The sequence below is a fragment of the Cyprinus carpio genome, chromosome A25 (assembly GCF_018340385.1).
Source record: "Cyprinus carpio isolate SPL01 chromosome A25, ASM1834038v1, whole genome shotgun sequence".
NCBI lineage: Eukaryota > Metazoa > Chordata > Actinopteri > Cypriniformes > Cyprinidae > Cyprinus > Cyprinus carpio.
Genome location: NC_056596.1, coordinates 1,184,848 through 1,201,642, shown reverse-complemented (window position 1 = coordinate 1,201,642; position 16,795 = coordinate 1,184,848). Strand labels below are relative to the sequence as shown.

The 16,795-nt window shown below is 33.7% G+C and overlaps 2 protein-coding genes across 2 annotated transcripts; both read right to left on the bottom strand.

Moving 5' to 3' along the window:
- Window positions 1–3,495: 3,495 nt before the first annotated feature.
- Window positions 3,496–8,749, bottom strand: dbx2 (developing brain homeobox 2). The gene is made up of 4 exons (XM_019078021.2): window positions 8,067–8,749; window positions 6,845–6,919; window positions 4,570–4,754; window positions 3,496–3,893 (listed from the first exon to the last, which is right to left on the bottom strand). Exons 1-4 carry the CDS (start codon window positions 8,221–8,223, stop codon window positions 3,708–3,710), a joined length of 603 nt encoding a protein of 200 aa, XP_018933566.2. The 5' UTR covers window positions 8,224–8,749; the 3' UTR covers window positions 3,496–3,707.
- Window positions 8,750–13,182: 4,433 nt separating this feature from the next.
- Window positions 13,183–15,385, bottom strand: LOC109076509 (secreted frizzled-related protein 2-like). Its single transcript, XM_019092199.2, has 4 exons — window positions 14,979–15,385; window positions 14,727–14,896; window positions 13,778–13,870; window positions 13,183–13,660 (listed from the first exon to the last, which is right to left on the bottom strand). The coding sequence occupies exons 1-4, from the start codon at window positions 15,251–15,253 to the stop codon at window positions 13,350–13,352; spliced, it is 849 nt and encodes a 282-aa protein (XP_018947744.1). The 5' UTR covers window positions 15,254–15,385; the 3' UTR covers window positions 13,183–13,349.
- Between the last annotated feature and the right edge of the window lie 1,410 nt (window positions 15,386–16,795).

Genomic DNA, 16,795 nt, shown 5'->3' with positions numbered 1-16,795 from the left:
TGAATTTCTCAAGTACACTGGATTGTTTTCACACATTCCGAACTACAGAGATGTTTATCTGGGTTTCATTTGTGTGACGACCAAAAACCACAAAAACTGTATAACCTTTATAAAAATTAACCATGTTATCAAGTTTACTGCTGTAAATTAATCAATTAATATGGCTTTTCCTCAAAATCCAGCCGAAATCTACCACAAAATCTAGTTTTAAAAATCATTCCTTGTTATATTTAAGACTTTATAGGGAAAAAAGTACCAGCGTATTGTACCATGGTACAATTATGGTATCAGATGGTAACACTGTGATACAATCACTGTGGTTTTTACATGGATTTTCCAATTGTTATAAAAATGCCATTGTATTATGATGGCATATGTCCAAAACCATGTTTAAAACATGGTGATATGGTATTTCTATTAGTGAAGCATGATCAGCTGATTTTGGTAAAGCCACAGCAGTGACATTGTGTCATTTATTGTAAAACACTGACCCCTAGTGACACAGAACTGACTTCACACTGTGACCATTCATCTGAGGCTGAACTTCAGTAACATAATGACAAATATTTAAAACTATTACAGTTTAAAGTTGTACACAGTGTGAAGCAGCCTCAAGAGCTTTACTGCTTTGACTCAAAGGAACAAAAAATCAAATAAATAAGAAATAAGAAAATGTTTAATCTTAATACTCTATCCATTTCGAATAAGTTCATTTACAGCTACAATAAAAACAAAACTAAAACACAACTATACCAAAAAAAAAAAAATGCCAAAAAAAAAAAAAAAAAAAAAAAAAAAACAATGTTTTGGTGAATCATAATTATGACATTAAAAAATCATAATTAAGAGATAAAAAGTCATAATTATGACATAAAAGTATAAAATTGTAACTTATAAATTGTAAACTCATAATTATGATATCTTGACTTACTGTCCTAATTATAACTTTTTATGTCACAACTTCTACTTTTTATCTCATAATTATCGTACGATTCTTTCTATATCTCATAATTAGACTGTATCCAATACACTAATATCTAATTATCATTTATAATAATAATCCAATAAACTATATCAAACAATACAACATTTTCTCATATTTACACATTTATATCTCTGAACTGTACTTAACTAACTCATAATCTAAAATTATTAAAATTAATATACTCATATACTCATAATTATTATATATCAACTTACCACTCCTACCTAATTCTAACACAGACTATAACGTGCACCGATCATGACAAGCTGCAGCCCAAAATACGTTAGATTGAAACATTATGCATTATGATGGTGTTTGTAGCTTAATTGACTATATTTAAAATAGTTTGAGCTGCAGTTCAGTTGCTGACAGTTCAAGAGGACTTTTTATGCCATAATTATAACTTTATGTTGTAATGTAGACTTTTTATTTCATATTTTTAGCTCATAATTTAGATTTGTATTTCATAATTATTACCTACTAACTAATATCATTAACATTATCACAACAAAAACATAACAAATAGTAACACAAAAAAGATACTCCTTTATCACAAAATTATAACACATTATCTCGACCTTTTTATCTCATAATTATGACATAGTATATCATAATTTAGACTTTTAATTTTATAATTTTGCCTTAATGTTTCATGTTTTTTTGTTTTTTTTTACTTTTTTGTCATAATGATTACTTTTCATCTCATAATTTCATCTCATAATAACAACTTTTGATTTACTAATTATGACTTAGTATCTCATATTTTTGACATTTGTCATAATTCTTATTTTCTTTTTATTTCATGATTATGACTTTTTATGCCATAATGATTATTTACCAAAGCACTATTTTTTTCATATGTGACAGAAATATAATTATGCTTATTTTAATAATTATGAATTTTCTATGTCATAATTTTAACTTTGTATCTCATAATTTAAACTTTTTATTTCATAATTAAGACTTTATCATTATGACTTTTTTATGCCATTATGATTATTTACCAAAGCATGACTTTTTTATTTTATATGGCAGAAATAGTCTTCCATAGATTGATATCATTGCTGTTGTCATTTTGGGTTGACCCTCTGGTCCACTGTCAGGAGATCTGAAGGCTGCCGGAGCTGAAGGACGGCGTGTGTTTGTTTTGAGGTGTGTAATGGGTCATTTCAGGTGGCTAATGGAGATGCTCTTGTGTTCATTGGCACCTCGAGTGGCATCATTTGGCATCTATTTATGCTGAAATGAGATGTCAAGTGTTGCTCTGGGAAAGTGTGTAAAACTGTTGTTGCAATAAGATGTCAAAATAAGTGTCAATGTGTTGAAGCAAAATAAATAAATGTTCCATCTCATTTTATTTAAAAAGTAATGTTTCTCATCTAAACATAATTCAAAATTTACAATGTACACTTTATGCAAGATTAAAAATAAAGCAAATGTAAGTGAGCTTGTTATAGAAATTAGTTGTGCATCCTATAAAGAGCTTAATGACCATAAATGCAGTAACAGTGAGAATTCAAATTCACCTAATTACACATGCATTTGCAATGATAAAGAGCTGTGGCATTATTCAAATTCATCATATTGAGGCATATTTTACAGCACTTTTGCACTAAATTTCATGACTTGTTCAGGTGAAATATTTCCAACTTTTACAATTACTTCATAGAGCTCGCCCTCATAAAATGCAATTTCTAGCCAATAAAATATTGAACATAAGTGAGAATGACAAATGAATATTCACTACAGAAATTTTAGTAGCACTTTAAAATAAGGTCCCATTTGTTAAAATTAATGTAGTAACTAACAATAACTAACAATGAGCAATATATTTGTCACAGTATTTTTAATCTTTGTTCATTTTAGTTAATGAAATACAACTGTTCATTTATTTTTAGCAATTATGATTTAGTATCTCTTAATTTAGGCTTTTGCCTCATAAATATGACTTATTATCTTTATTTTCTTTACATTTTATCTTATAATTATGACTTAATATCTCATAAGTTAGACTTTTCATTTCATAATTATGACTTAGTAACTCATTTTTAACTTTTGCCATAATTATAATTCAGTATCTCATAATTTAGACTTTTAATTTTAGAATTGAATTAGTATCTCATAATTTAGTCTTAATTTCATAATTATGACATAGTATCTAATAAGTTAGACTTATTTCATAATTATGACTTTAACTAATTTTTTTATTTTTGTCATAATTATAATGCAATATCTCATAATTTAGACTTTTTATTTTATAATTATGACTTAGTATCTGAGATTTTTACTTTTGTCATAATTATTAGTTTTTGTTGTTAATACAGCTTTTTATCTCATAATTATGACTTAGTATCTCATAATTTAGACTTTTTATTTTATAATAATGATATAGTATCTCATTTTTTAATTTTTATGTCATAATTATAACGGTGTATCTCATAATTTAGACCTTTTATTTCATAGTTATGACTTAGTATTTCATAATGTTGAAATAAACATTATTTTTTCCCCATTGTTAGTTTATGTTAATGTTAACTAATGTTATCAAATGAAACCTTATTGTAAAGTTTTGTTAAAAGTTTGCCTTTTCCATCACTTCTTAAGACTTCTTAATTTCCAGGCCTGTAAATCACAACTGTAAAATGCCCAGATATTTCCAGGTCTTCGGTAAGAATATGTCCCAGCTGTTTAGCGTCAAGAGTCTGTTGTCTCCTCTGATGTGTCATCTGGTCTCTGTGTTTGTGCTGTGCACCGGTGAGTGTTTGATCTGCGCTGACGTGTGTGTTTTGTCCGCCGGTTCAGATTCACTCCAGAGCATCAGTCGCTCCATCGGCGGTCGCGTGTATGTGCTCTCCTTCTCTCTGGAGTTCCTCCACTTCATCCTGCGATTCTGGAACCAGATTTTAACCTGCGGAACACATGAACCGGATTCAGCAAACTGGATTGACTTACAGAGTGTGAAAACCCAGGTTAGACGTCAAACCGTAAATATAGAGGTGTCTGTTAATCGCATTCAGCTTAAAGCATTTATTATGTTAATCAACATTTTTTTAAATTCTAAAGTTTGGGGTCTTTTGGGGTCAAGATTTTTTTATGTTTTTGAAAGTAGTCTCTTCTGCTCACCAAAGCTACATTTATTTGATCAAAATACAGTAATATTGTGAAATATTGATACAATTTAAAACATCAGTTTTCTGTGTGAATCTCTGTTAAACTGTAATTTATTTCTGTGATGCGCAGCTGTATTTTCAGCATCATTACTCCAGTCTTCAGTGTCACATGATCTTCAGAAATCATTCTTATATGATGATTTACTGCTCAAGAAACATTCCTGATTATTATCAATGTTGAATGTGTTTAACCATGATGCATTTTATTTTTCAGTATTCACAGATGAATAGAAAGTTCAAAAGAACAGCATTTATTTGAAACAGAAATCTTTTGTAACATTAAAAATGTCTTTACTGATCAATTTAATGTGTCCTTGATGAATAAAAATATTCTTTTCTTTAAAAAATAGTGTATCATGGTTTCTGAAGCAGCAGCGGATGCTCAGAAGGTTGTGTGTGTGTCTGTGCTCTGACCTGCGTCTCTTTCAGACAGAGGTCGGAGGCCAGTCTGTTGCGGTCAGTCTTGCTGATGTATTTCTGCTTGCAGAAGGTTCTCTCCAGCTCTCGTCTCTGTTCCTCAGAGAACACGGCCCTCCGCAGGATCCCCGGCCGCGACCTGGAGCTCAGCGCTGGACTCCACAGCACAGACCCCACGCCCTCTGCAGGACACACACATCATGACGTGAGGATGCAGGAGTTTATTTATACATTTATTTATTTATAGAGAATGTACACAATATATCCTTTCTAAGAGTATGAAAATATTTTATCATGTAATATGTTATTAAACCAGTCAAGGTACCACATCTAAGGGTATTTTTATATAAATTAATTGTTTTATTATTGTTAATAATTATTTTTTTATTTTATTTTATCTATTTATTGCAAATGTAAAAATATAAAAGATTTTAAAAAATTATACAATTATAGGGAATGTGATGTAGCACTTCTAAGGGTATTTTATTTTTATTTTATTTACAGTAAATGTATAAGATTCATCCTGAGGGTATAAATATAAAAATAAAATATAATACATGTATATAAATTGGGTCTATTTGTGGCTAAATGTTTGTTATGTGAATATTTAAGCGTGTTACATTGCACATTTTGTATTTCACTATAGTTTTACATAACACCAAAGAACAATCTGACTTCCCATGATTCATCAGAGATGATGTTTGGATTAGATTTTTTTTCTCTCTCTCTCAGGTGCTCTGAACACATTAAGCAATGCCTTTTTAATGTGTTGGACAAATCGCCAGAGTGGCCACCGTCAGCGGCGTGAGTAAGCAGGTTAGTCATGCTCTCTGCTCACTATTGAGTCTAAATAGTTTCCACTTAAACGCTCTATTAAAGGGTCAGCTGACCCTCAGCCCCACCCACACTGCTTCTCCCACAACAAATGATGTGCTTGACATTCCGCCACATTATCTACTGCTCTCAGTGTTTCCTTTCAAAAGATGGACGCGTCTCATTCTCTCAACAGGGAGATGAGCTGGAAAAAAGTCTATAAAAGTCATTTCTATTGAGGGCCTCTTGTCTACGGGGGCCTGAAGCGGACAGAATGGACGGACGGGGAGGAGAGGGCGGCTTCTAGAGCTCCGCTTTTCATTAGCGAGAACAAAAAGCCTGGAGAAGCGATTCCGCCCTCCACGGTGCAGGAATGCGGGTCATTGTGGGGCCCGGACTGATCCCAGACCCGCGGCGGGGTCGCATGTGTGCGGTCGCTCTGAATATAGAGTCCGAGGAGCCGGGAGCACTGTGGGAAAGTGTCAAAGCACTAAACTGTTTTCAGGGAGGCTTTCTTAAAACCCTCAAAGCTGACAGATCCGGGCGAGCAGAGACTCAGGAGGGCGATAAAGACATGGTTGAATTCACTAGCACACGTTTTCTTTACAGTCATACTCATAATAATGTACTTTGAGTTCATTTATTTAACCTGGATTTAAATGTCAGCTTTTTTAATAATTTAGAAAAAAGTTATGACATAAGATGAGAAAGATTATAGAGTAGAATAGAATAGAATAAAATAGAATAGAATAGAACGATTATTTTCATGTATACATATTTTAAGAAATATTTTATATATAGAAGAAAGCTTATGACAATAAAGAAATATTTGTATATATAATAATATACAAATATTTTATTTTATGTATAAATATAGAATTTACGACATAATGAAATAACTATTTTATGTGTGTGTGTGTGTGTGTGTGTGTGTGTGTGTGTGTGTGTGTGTGAGTATGTGTGTGCGCGTGCTTAAGTGTGTGCTTAAGTGTGTGTGTGTGTGTGTGTGTTTGTTTGTGTGTGTGTGTGTGTGAGCGTGTGAGTATGTGTGTGCGTGTGCTTAAGTGTATATGTGTGTGTGTGTTTGTGTGTGTGTTTGTTTGTTTGTGTGTGTGTGTGTGTGTGTGTGTGTGTGTGTGTGTGTGTGAGTGCGTGCATGCGTGCGTGCGCGTGGTTTTTTTTGTTTGTGTGTGTGTGTGTGTGTGTGTGTGTGTGTGTGTGTGTGTGTGTGTGTGTGTGTGTGTGTGTGTGCATGTGTGTGTGTGTGCAAGTTTGTGTGTGCGTGTGTGAGTGTGTGTGTGTGTGTGTGTGTGTGTGTGTGTGTGTGTGTGTGTGAGTGAGTGTGAGTGTGTGCATGTGTGCGTGCGCGAGTGTGTGTGTGTGTTTGTGTGTTTGTTTGTGAGTGTGTGTGTGTGTGTGTGTGTGTGTGTGTGTGTGTGTGTGTGTGTGTGTGTCTTACTAGGGAACCGAGTAGCAGACATCATCACAGGTCCAGATCCAGAGCAGCAGGGCAGAGAAACACTGGTCATAATAACTGGAGCGACAGACAGTCAGATGAGTGCAAACTGAGCTTTAATCACATCATATCACTGTTTACAGCTCAAACATCGTGTTAAAAAAATATGCATGACCAGTTCAGCATTTGGACACATTAAACTGAGATTTCTAGATCTGTAAAGTTCAAGGAAATATCATCAAGTGCAGCATATATAAAGTTAACAGACTATTTTTGAGCACAACATAATTCCCATACTTTTAGTGATATTTCATAGCTTTGAAATCACTATTATTGTATTCTATACTGTTATTCTATCATGTGAACATAATCCAAACGTCTGATTGGTATTGTGCAGAATGCATTTATGCGATTAGATTCTGAAAAGTAAGCAGCACATAATTAATTAATATTAATGCAATGTGTAAGTATGTTCATGTATGCTAAAAATTAAAACATTTTTTTTAAATGAATCAGAATATTTTAAACAAGTAGTTGACAGTGTTGTCACTGATCTGTAGTGTGATTAAAAACTACTTTAAACAATATTTTTCTAAATTTGGTATACTAAAATTTTCATTAGATCTTTAATGCATTCAAATATATTGCTATATATATATAATTTAATGTAAAACTAAGATAGATTGATACAACAATAGAAATATTCCACTTTTCAGTATATTACTCTAAAATCTTGGTGCTGATGTACAGTGAAAAATATGGCTTTGTTTTACTTTTCAATACTGTTTGTAAATATAGATGTATTTTCACAAAAATACTGAGAATGTGAACTGATCAAAGCTTTTAATTTAATTAAAAAGTAATTGAATTATTTTGATGATGTTTTGAGAATGTAAAACTGTGTTGGAAAGTTTTGATCAGGATTTTATTCATTATATTCATTATAGATATTCATTATTATAGTTATAACTAAAACCATAAAAAAAGCATTTTCATTACTTGAAATAAAATATGTATATATATATATTATAGTTTTAATTTAACTAGGTGCCAAGGCAACATTTCTCATTTTCATTAAAACAACCAAAAAAAATACAAACAAAAAAAAAAAAAAAATACAGAATTAAAGAATGACTAAAAAGTAACAAAAATTAAAATAAAATCTGAAAAAAAAGATCAAATATTCATAAAAGCTATAATAGACTGTTTGTCTCAGGGGTCTCACCTGACGGGGTCTGAACTCGTTCCTGAGAAGCGTAAAGCGGAGCCGGCGAGCATCTCTTGGGACAGACACCTGGCGCAGGTGAACGCAGCAGGTTCTCAATCAGAAAACACTTCCCAGAATTCCCAAATCCGGGATGCCTCGGAGGAAACCCAGCCATGTCTTCGAGGTGCCTCGTCTGTTTTAGGACATCGTCCTCCGATCTAGAGCATTGGGAAGAGTTTCTCCCTCTCGCGTGTGAGAGTTAACTTCATTAAAACGCACAAAGAAAACAATGCGTCACTCGGCTCGCTGTGATTGGCTCTGATAAGACCGGCTCTTTCTGTGGGACGGAAGGTGGAACCCCTTCATTCATTATGTCAAAGCTCCCATTAAATGATAGACACTGGAGACAATGGACTCCCGGCCAAAGTTTAACTTGCACACCAAACAGAGCCCGGCGGCAGTAAATACTGATATCTTTTTTCAGCGCCGTCCATTGAGGAGGCCATTGAGAGACGGCCTGGAAAAGTATCTGTGCCTCAGTCTATCAATGTGGACTATATTTCTTTACTTTATTGTTGTCCGTCCTCACAGCTGTGGACAATCAGAGCTTGTTTGCAATCAACAAGTGGTATTTTACCATAATTAATGCCTGTGTGAAACTCACAAAAACTTAAAAAGAACACGTCTGACCTGTTTTTACCCAAAAATTATTTTTGCATAAAGCCTAATTTTAGTATCATTCAGATTTTTTCTTTAAAAATTAACAAAAATTACTCAATTTAATAAAACGTGTGAAAAAAAATAAAGAAAAATAAAAAAATAAATAAAGAAAAACATTAGGCATGTTAACCTAATTTAAAAAGAGAGAGAGAGAGAAAGAAAGAAAGAAAGAAAGAAAGAAAGAAAGAAAGAAAGAAAGAAAGAAAGAAAGAAAGAAAATCTCTTTAGCGTTACCATAATGTGAGAAAATAATGATATATAGTATTTAAGTTGTATTTAAAATGTAAATGCAATGCTGTTTGTCGTGTCTTAAATTAATGGTAAATTACTTTTTTTAAAATCATTGTATTTTTAATAATTTTATGATATAAATGATGGGCAGATGCCTATTAAGAATTACCAAAAAAAAAAAAACACTCCAAATTTTTTATGCAAAATATTGTAGAGTTCAGATAAATAGATAAAGTTTAATTTTAGCATCACTAGGATTATTTTCTTAAAAATAAATCTTATTAGCATTACCATAAGGTGAAATATAATGATATATTTTTTAATTGTATTTAAAATGTAAAATATAATTCGTATTGAGAATTAGAAAAAAAAGCAATCTTCATTTTTCTTGATGCATCAAGATTTTTTTTTTGTTTCAAATTATACCATGAACCAAAAAACTGATGCAAAATATTCATGCATTTTTTTTGCATTGATGAGAAATTGTATTTGAATAAATGATTGTGTGAAATTTATATGAACATATAATCTGAGAATTACGATTATTAACCGCAAGTTGCTCACGATTGCTCAAAAACAGTCCAGATTTATGAAATCTACATATTTATTTCTATCAAAACAACATATATATTACTCCAAAATAAATACATTTTACTTGCATAAACTTTCACTTTCAGATGAATGAAGTGGACAATTTTTCGCGCTGCAATGGTTCATCAGGGAACGTATATATTCATGTTCATCAACAAAATTCAGTCCCAGAAGTGTGTGAGATATATGAAAAAGTTTTTGACAATAATATAACTTCATAGATCATTTCACAAAAAGTATCTTTGATACCTGATAGTGCTCCACACAAACCCGGGTCAAAAATGACCCGGATATTAAAAAACTAAAGAAAATTCTCATAAAGAATCAAAGAAAAAATTAAATTGATAATGTGTATTTAGAGGCTTTCAGAGTGTTTGCAGAGTTTCATTCCCTTACTAAAAATGATGCATTCTTTAGAAATGTTTACATCTCTGTTCCAGGTCTCAACTGATCCGAATGCACAGGAAAGCTATCTCTAAACGTGTCTTCAGTCTCTGTCAGAGCAGAAGTGTGCTCCGGGCCCTAAACAGGCATGTCCCAGCGCAGGGGGGATCCGGCAGCTCTATTGGGGGAAACATCACCTCATGCTGGGCATGCTAATCACCGCAGACAGCCGCTCTCTTTGTCCCCTCGACACAGAGCCAAAGGGCACATGTAATCAAATTTGCAGTTTTATTGGGCTCGCTGGTAGCGGGCAGGCCGTGGCCGATGAATATGTAATGTGTTAACGCTCGGGTTATAGATCAAGAAATGAACTTGTGACTAATCAGACGAACAGCAAGCATCAAAGCAGTTAGCGGTGTGACGGAGAAACTCTAAACTCAGTCTAGAGCTATAGACTGCACTGGAGAAACCAGTGAAACCAGTGAAACTGTTCCTGATGTTAAGGCCAAGGTCATGCAGTTGTGGTTTAACATATGTTTACTAAACGCATTTGCAAAATAAGAGCCTTAAAAACTCAGAGATGTGGAACGATGAAAAATCTTGCATTTTATGAAAAATAGTTGATAATTGCCAATGATAATTATTGCATTTTCCATAAAATGCATCTTAAGCTACATGGGAGAAATTTATTTAAAAAAAAAAAAAAAAAAAAAAAAACTTCTACACAGGAAAAAAGTTATTCTTTCTCTTGAGAATTATATAATATATAATTGTTTTAATATTATAAATAAAATATATTTGTAAAATATAATGTATATTGTTTTATATAATGTATCTATCTATATCTATTTCTATATATCTATATATAGATATATAATAGACATCGATAAGTTTAAAAAATTAAAATAAATGTTTACAAGTATATATAATGTATATATGTGTGTGTGTGTGTGTGTATATATATATATATATATATGTGTGTGTGTGTGTGTTTATGTGTATGTATATATTTGTGTGTGTAATATATGTGTAATTTACTAAATAACTCCACAACAAAACAAAACAAAATAAAACATATAAAAAAAAACAACCCAAAAATTCCCACAAAAAACAATAAAAAAAAATTGTAGTATTTTATATATTTTACTGAATTACTAAAATAAGTAATAAAAAAAGGTTCTTTACGTGTATCTTTTGTAGGGAACTAAATATGCATATTTAAAATAAAGCATAATTAAACATATAATTGTAAATATGTTTTTACTATTTTTAATTAGTAGTATTTTATATATTTTATATTTTACTAGATTAAACAGTGTGTGTGTGTGTGTGTGTGTGTGTGTGTGTGTGTGTGTGTGTGTGTGTGTGTGTGTGTGTGTGTGTGTATATATTATAATCATTATTATTATTTAATTTAATTTTAAATTGTTTGCTCAGATATGCATAAACATTTATTTCTCTTATTTTAGTAACCCTCACTCCGTTCTAGTCGGCATGGTTTTCCCACACGGGCAGAATTAGTCCTTTATGAAGTGGAGTCACTAAAACGTTAGTTCATGTGAACCCATTTAAAGCTTTTAAGCCTTTTAAAGGACAACTGAGCACCATTAGAGCGCTCTCTGACAGTCTATAAAGAGTGGGGCGCAGTGCTCTGGTTGTGAGAGCAGCTGTGAGAGGTCCCTCTGCTCTTTCACACCGTGACCTCTTGAAAACGGCCGTCTCTCAAAGCTTCTGTCCTCTGGGCTCTTCACACGCTGAATGAAGGGCCAGGCTCTGAATCAAAGAGCACAATGCAGGGAGACCCGGGGCCGAAGCGCGGCCCCTAATGCATCTGTGCGGCTGTAATGAGGAGAAACTCAATCAGGCCTGTTTGATTCACGCTCACATGCGATTTTGTTCAGAAAATAAAACATAAACACATGAAACTTCTGTCAAGCTCTGATAAAGTAGTTATCTGTCAGCAATTCCATCATGAAGTCTGCTCCTGTATTTCAAATCATACTAAAAAGCTGTATATTCACAGTGGTTCAGGTAAACTCTATTAAGATATTACTTTCTTCATTCATATTCCTAAAAGCAGTCAATCACGTCCCACTTATACACTCAAATAAATCATCTTCTGAACCAGTTTAATAAAATGATCTGTCCAAATGAACCTATTCACTAAAATTAATCAGATATTCTCGAAGAGTGTGTTTGACCATCATCACAATACAATACTGTCATACATATATATATATATATATATATATATATATATATATACACACTATTATATTACACTATATATATATTTATATAATTTTAAATGTCTTTCTATCAAAAGTTTGAGGTACGTTTTAAAAGAAATTTATACTTTTATTAATCGATGCATTAAATGGATCAAAAGTGACAGTAAAGACACATAATGTTACAAAAGTTTCAAATAAATGCTGCCATTCTCAACAAAATAATCAAACTTTAATCAACAAAAATAAAAATCATAAATAATTAACAACAAAAATATTCAATATTACAACATTGAAAATAAATATAAATGTTTCTTGAGCAGCAAATCATCATATTAGAGTGATTTCTGAAGATCATGTGACACTGAAGACTGGAGTAATGATGCTGAAAATACAGCTGCACATCACAGAAATACATTACACTTTAACAGATATTCACAGAAAACAGCTGTTTTAAATTGTAATAATATTTCACAGTTTTTACTTTATTTCTGATCAAATAAATGCAGCCTTAAAGAGCAAACATTTAAAAAGTGTAAATAAGTAGTGTAAAATGAGGTGATTTTTTTTTTTAAAGCTGAGTTAGTGTCACACTACAAATAAATGTAGTTAAGGCTAATTTTAGGCCAAATATGGGTCAAAAACACAATGATATACAGTAGAAACATTTATTATTTACAGCACAAAAACAACGAAAAACAGACATAAATACACTTACATCTGATATCTTTCTTTACAAATTACATCTGAATAGAAAATAATATTTTTACAATTATTTAATCTCTATGTACAACGGTCGGAGTGCATCTCAAGAGCTGTGTGTGTGTGTGTGTGTGTGTGTGTGTGTGTGTGTGTGTGTGTGTGTGTGTGTGTGTGTGTGTGTGTGTTTTACCATGATGGTGTTAGTTATGTTTTTAGTACGTCTGCAAGATGTCTGTTAAAGATCTGGAAAGCATCTGCTGTGTAAACATCTGATAGACGTCTCTAAGATGTCAGTTTTCAGTCATAAACATCTTAAAGACATCTTCTAAACGTCTAGTTGACATCTGATAGTACTGCAGATGAACAAACACTCTAAAAATAGTCTTGCAGATGTAAATGCAGACGTCCAGCAGACGTCTCCGTGATGTACGTGTGATAAATGAGTTCAGCATTTGTGGTGTTTCCATTTGCGCGCGGCCGTCGCGATGTGCAGGTCCTTCTTGAGCCACGGGAACAGACTGGAGAGCTGGATGGAGCCGCTCGCGCGCATGGTGCCCGTGATGAGGTAGAGCTGCGCGCGGCCGGGCCGGACCAGCGTGAGCGCGCACCTGAGGTTGATGAGCAGCCAGCGCTGGATCAGACTGACCGTGTCGTACGGGAGCAGCGGGCCGCGCTGGATGAACTCCACCGGGCCTTCCACCGTCAGCTCCGGCTCCGAGGACGGCAGGCGGCGCCGCGAGATCTTGACTTTCACGGCTGTGGGCAGGAAAGACGGTGAGTTAAAGTGTCACCAAAGTCCCCAAACCACATCACACGACTCTAAACTTCCACAGAACCAGCCGAACCGATATATAGGCAATAAGACTCGCTTACCGAAGTCGGTGAGGCACAGGGCGTCCAGCACGGTTTTGAGAGACGGCGCTTCCTCCACAGACGGACAGCTTTGGCACACAGGCTGAGGGAATTCTGCCAACACCACAAAATAAACATATATGATTAAATCAATGCACATGATTCAAAGAAACTTACAGTGCATTCATTTATTTATTTAATAATGACATTCATCAGTATGTGGGTTAGAATTTGCTGCAACTTCGTGCAATTTAGCCCAAACTGCTCTCTAAAATTTAGTCTATTACTACTACAAAAAAAAATAATAATAATAACATTATACATGCAAACATTATAATATATATATATTTTAATGTTCAAATAATTCCAGAAAAAAAAACCTTTAAAAAGTCTTTGCACCAGTTATTTTTACTAATCAATAACATCTGCAGCTAACTAAAATTTTAATAAAGTTTTCTGGCATATAAACGAACAACACTGAGCTCTTGTATTTATATTTTTATTTCTTATCTTATATTTATATTTTTTAATAGTTTTTAATGGTTTCTGTTATCAGTATCTATCATTTTTATGTGTAGAAAATTATTTGAATGTTACATTTTATATTTTTATATTTTTATAATTTTATCATATCTATCTATCTGTGCAATAATAATATATCAGTCAGGATGTTTGAAATTTCCTGCAATTTAGTCAACATATTTTGTGCAAACATTTCTTTTGTGACATTTTTAGTCCATTCATAATTCAGTACATTCAAAATGTATCTAATATCAATCAAGATTCACCTCAATAAGTCAAAAAAAATTATCCAAATTTCTAAATGTATTTTTTATGTAACAGACATTATTTTTCCATGACATTTTAGTAAATTAATATTTTTTTATGTTCAGATATCAATGACATCTATTATTTTCACATATTTGATGTTATTCTGTCAGTCTGTCCATGCACTGAAAGCGTGTCTCACCTTTGGAGAAGGCGCTGATGTGTTTGGGCAGCGGTGTCAGACACGTGTCGTCCTGCGCGGGGAACCGGTCACAGTCCAGGGCCTCGGGCCAGGCGTGTCCCTGACAGGACAACACGGGAGCGCAGCTCTCCTTCACGGCCACACACACGCTCCGGCACGGCTGGATGAACCTGCGGATGCAACCACACGTGAGTTCAGACCACAAACACTCAGATCTCTCCGGTCCCTGGTCTGGGTGCTCTGTGCACGTACCTGTCGAGGCAGACGGGAGCGACCAGCGAGCACACGAAGGCCCGGGCCTGTGGGTGGCAGCCGGTGTGAAGCAGCGTCCTCCAGTCGTCCGAGCGAGGAACCGCTTCCTCCAGACTGCTGTGACCCAGCAGGTTAGGCAGACGCATCTCCGAGTATGGCACGTCCTGGCAGACGCTCATCTGGTGCGGGACGGGGACGCAGCGTGTGGTCTGGCCCAGGTCGAAGGCCCCAGCGTGGGCCCCGAGAGCGAGGAGGAGCAGCAGGGAGGGATGCATGATCCTGACGGAGGCGTGGAGGAGAGTGATGCAGGAGCTCAGCCGGCTCTGGCTTTATACAGAGGAGGGCAGATGTTATCAACGACACATCAGAGGGATGCAGACGAGCAGGAGCTAACGGGCCCCAGACACGGGGGGAGCGAGGGGGGACATTAATAAACTATCAAAGAGCCCCACACACACACACACTTAAGCTCCTGATGGCCTCAGAGTCAGCTGACTTCAGGTGCATTTGCAGCTTCAGCTTTCACCTGATAGAACTGACCGATGCTGCAGTTTCATCAAAAACACTCAAAAAACATTCGGATCATTTAAATGATAAAACTGAACGATAAATAATAACAAAATATTTCTGTGAACATATTTTTATGACATTTTTAATATACATTCAGATCATTTCAGATTATTAAATTGACTGATAAATAATGATTATATCAATTAATATGTTGCTTGAAATTTACTCCAGTTTTTTTGCAATTTAGTAAAATATTTGTGCAATCAAAATTTTCATGTGACTTGAATTATTTATACATTCAGACCATCTCAGATGATAAAACTGAACGATTAATAATGATAATATCAGTTAAAATGTTGAAATCTGTTTCCTGAACTAATCTCTTAATGATTTTCACTACATATTTTTAAATATATAATATTCATGCAAGCAATTTTTTATGACATTTTAGTGTGTGATTCATTTATTTGTTTAGATAATTTATGATAAAAATGAATGATGAATGATAATAATTTCAGTTAAGATGTTGGTTGAAGTCTGCTGCACTTTCCCATAATTTAGTCAAAATGTAACTTCAAATTTCAATTTTTTTTTTTTTTTTTATTTGTGCAAACATCATTTTTGTGACATTTTAGTGCATAAGTTTAGATCATTATAATAAAACTGAGTGATGAATAATAATATGTTGGTTGAAGTCTGCTGCAATTTCCTACAAAACACAGTCTAAAATATTTTTTGTGACTTTTTTTTTTTTTTTGGCAAACTATTTAAACCAACAATTTGTGCTAATAATTAAAATCTACGTCTAACTAAACTCCTTTTAATGAGGTGCTCTTTCATTATATATGTGACCCTGGAGCACAAAACCAGTCTTAAGGGTCAATTTTTCAATATTGAGATTTATACATCATCTGGAAGCTGAATAAATAATCTCTCCATTGATTTGTTGTTTTTTATGAGGACAATATTTGTCTGAGATACAACTATTTGAAAATCTGGAATCTGAGGGAGCAAAAAAATCTAAATATTGAGAAAAATCATCTTTAAAAGTTGTTCAAATGAAGTTCTTAGCAATGCATATTACTAATCAAAAATTAAGTTTTGATATATTTACAGTAGGAAATTTACAAAATATCTTCATGGAACATGATCTTTACTTAATATCATAATGATTTTTGACATAAAAGAGAAATGTATAATTGTGACCCATACAATGTATTGTTGTCTATTGCTACAAATATACCTGTGCTACTGATGACTGCTTCTGTGCTGCAGGGACACAGATGTTATCAGTATTATTTTCATGT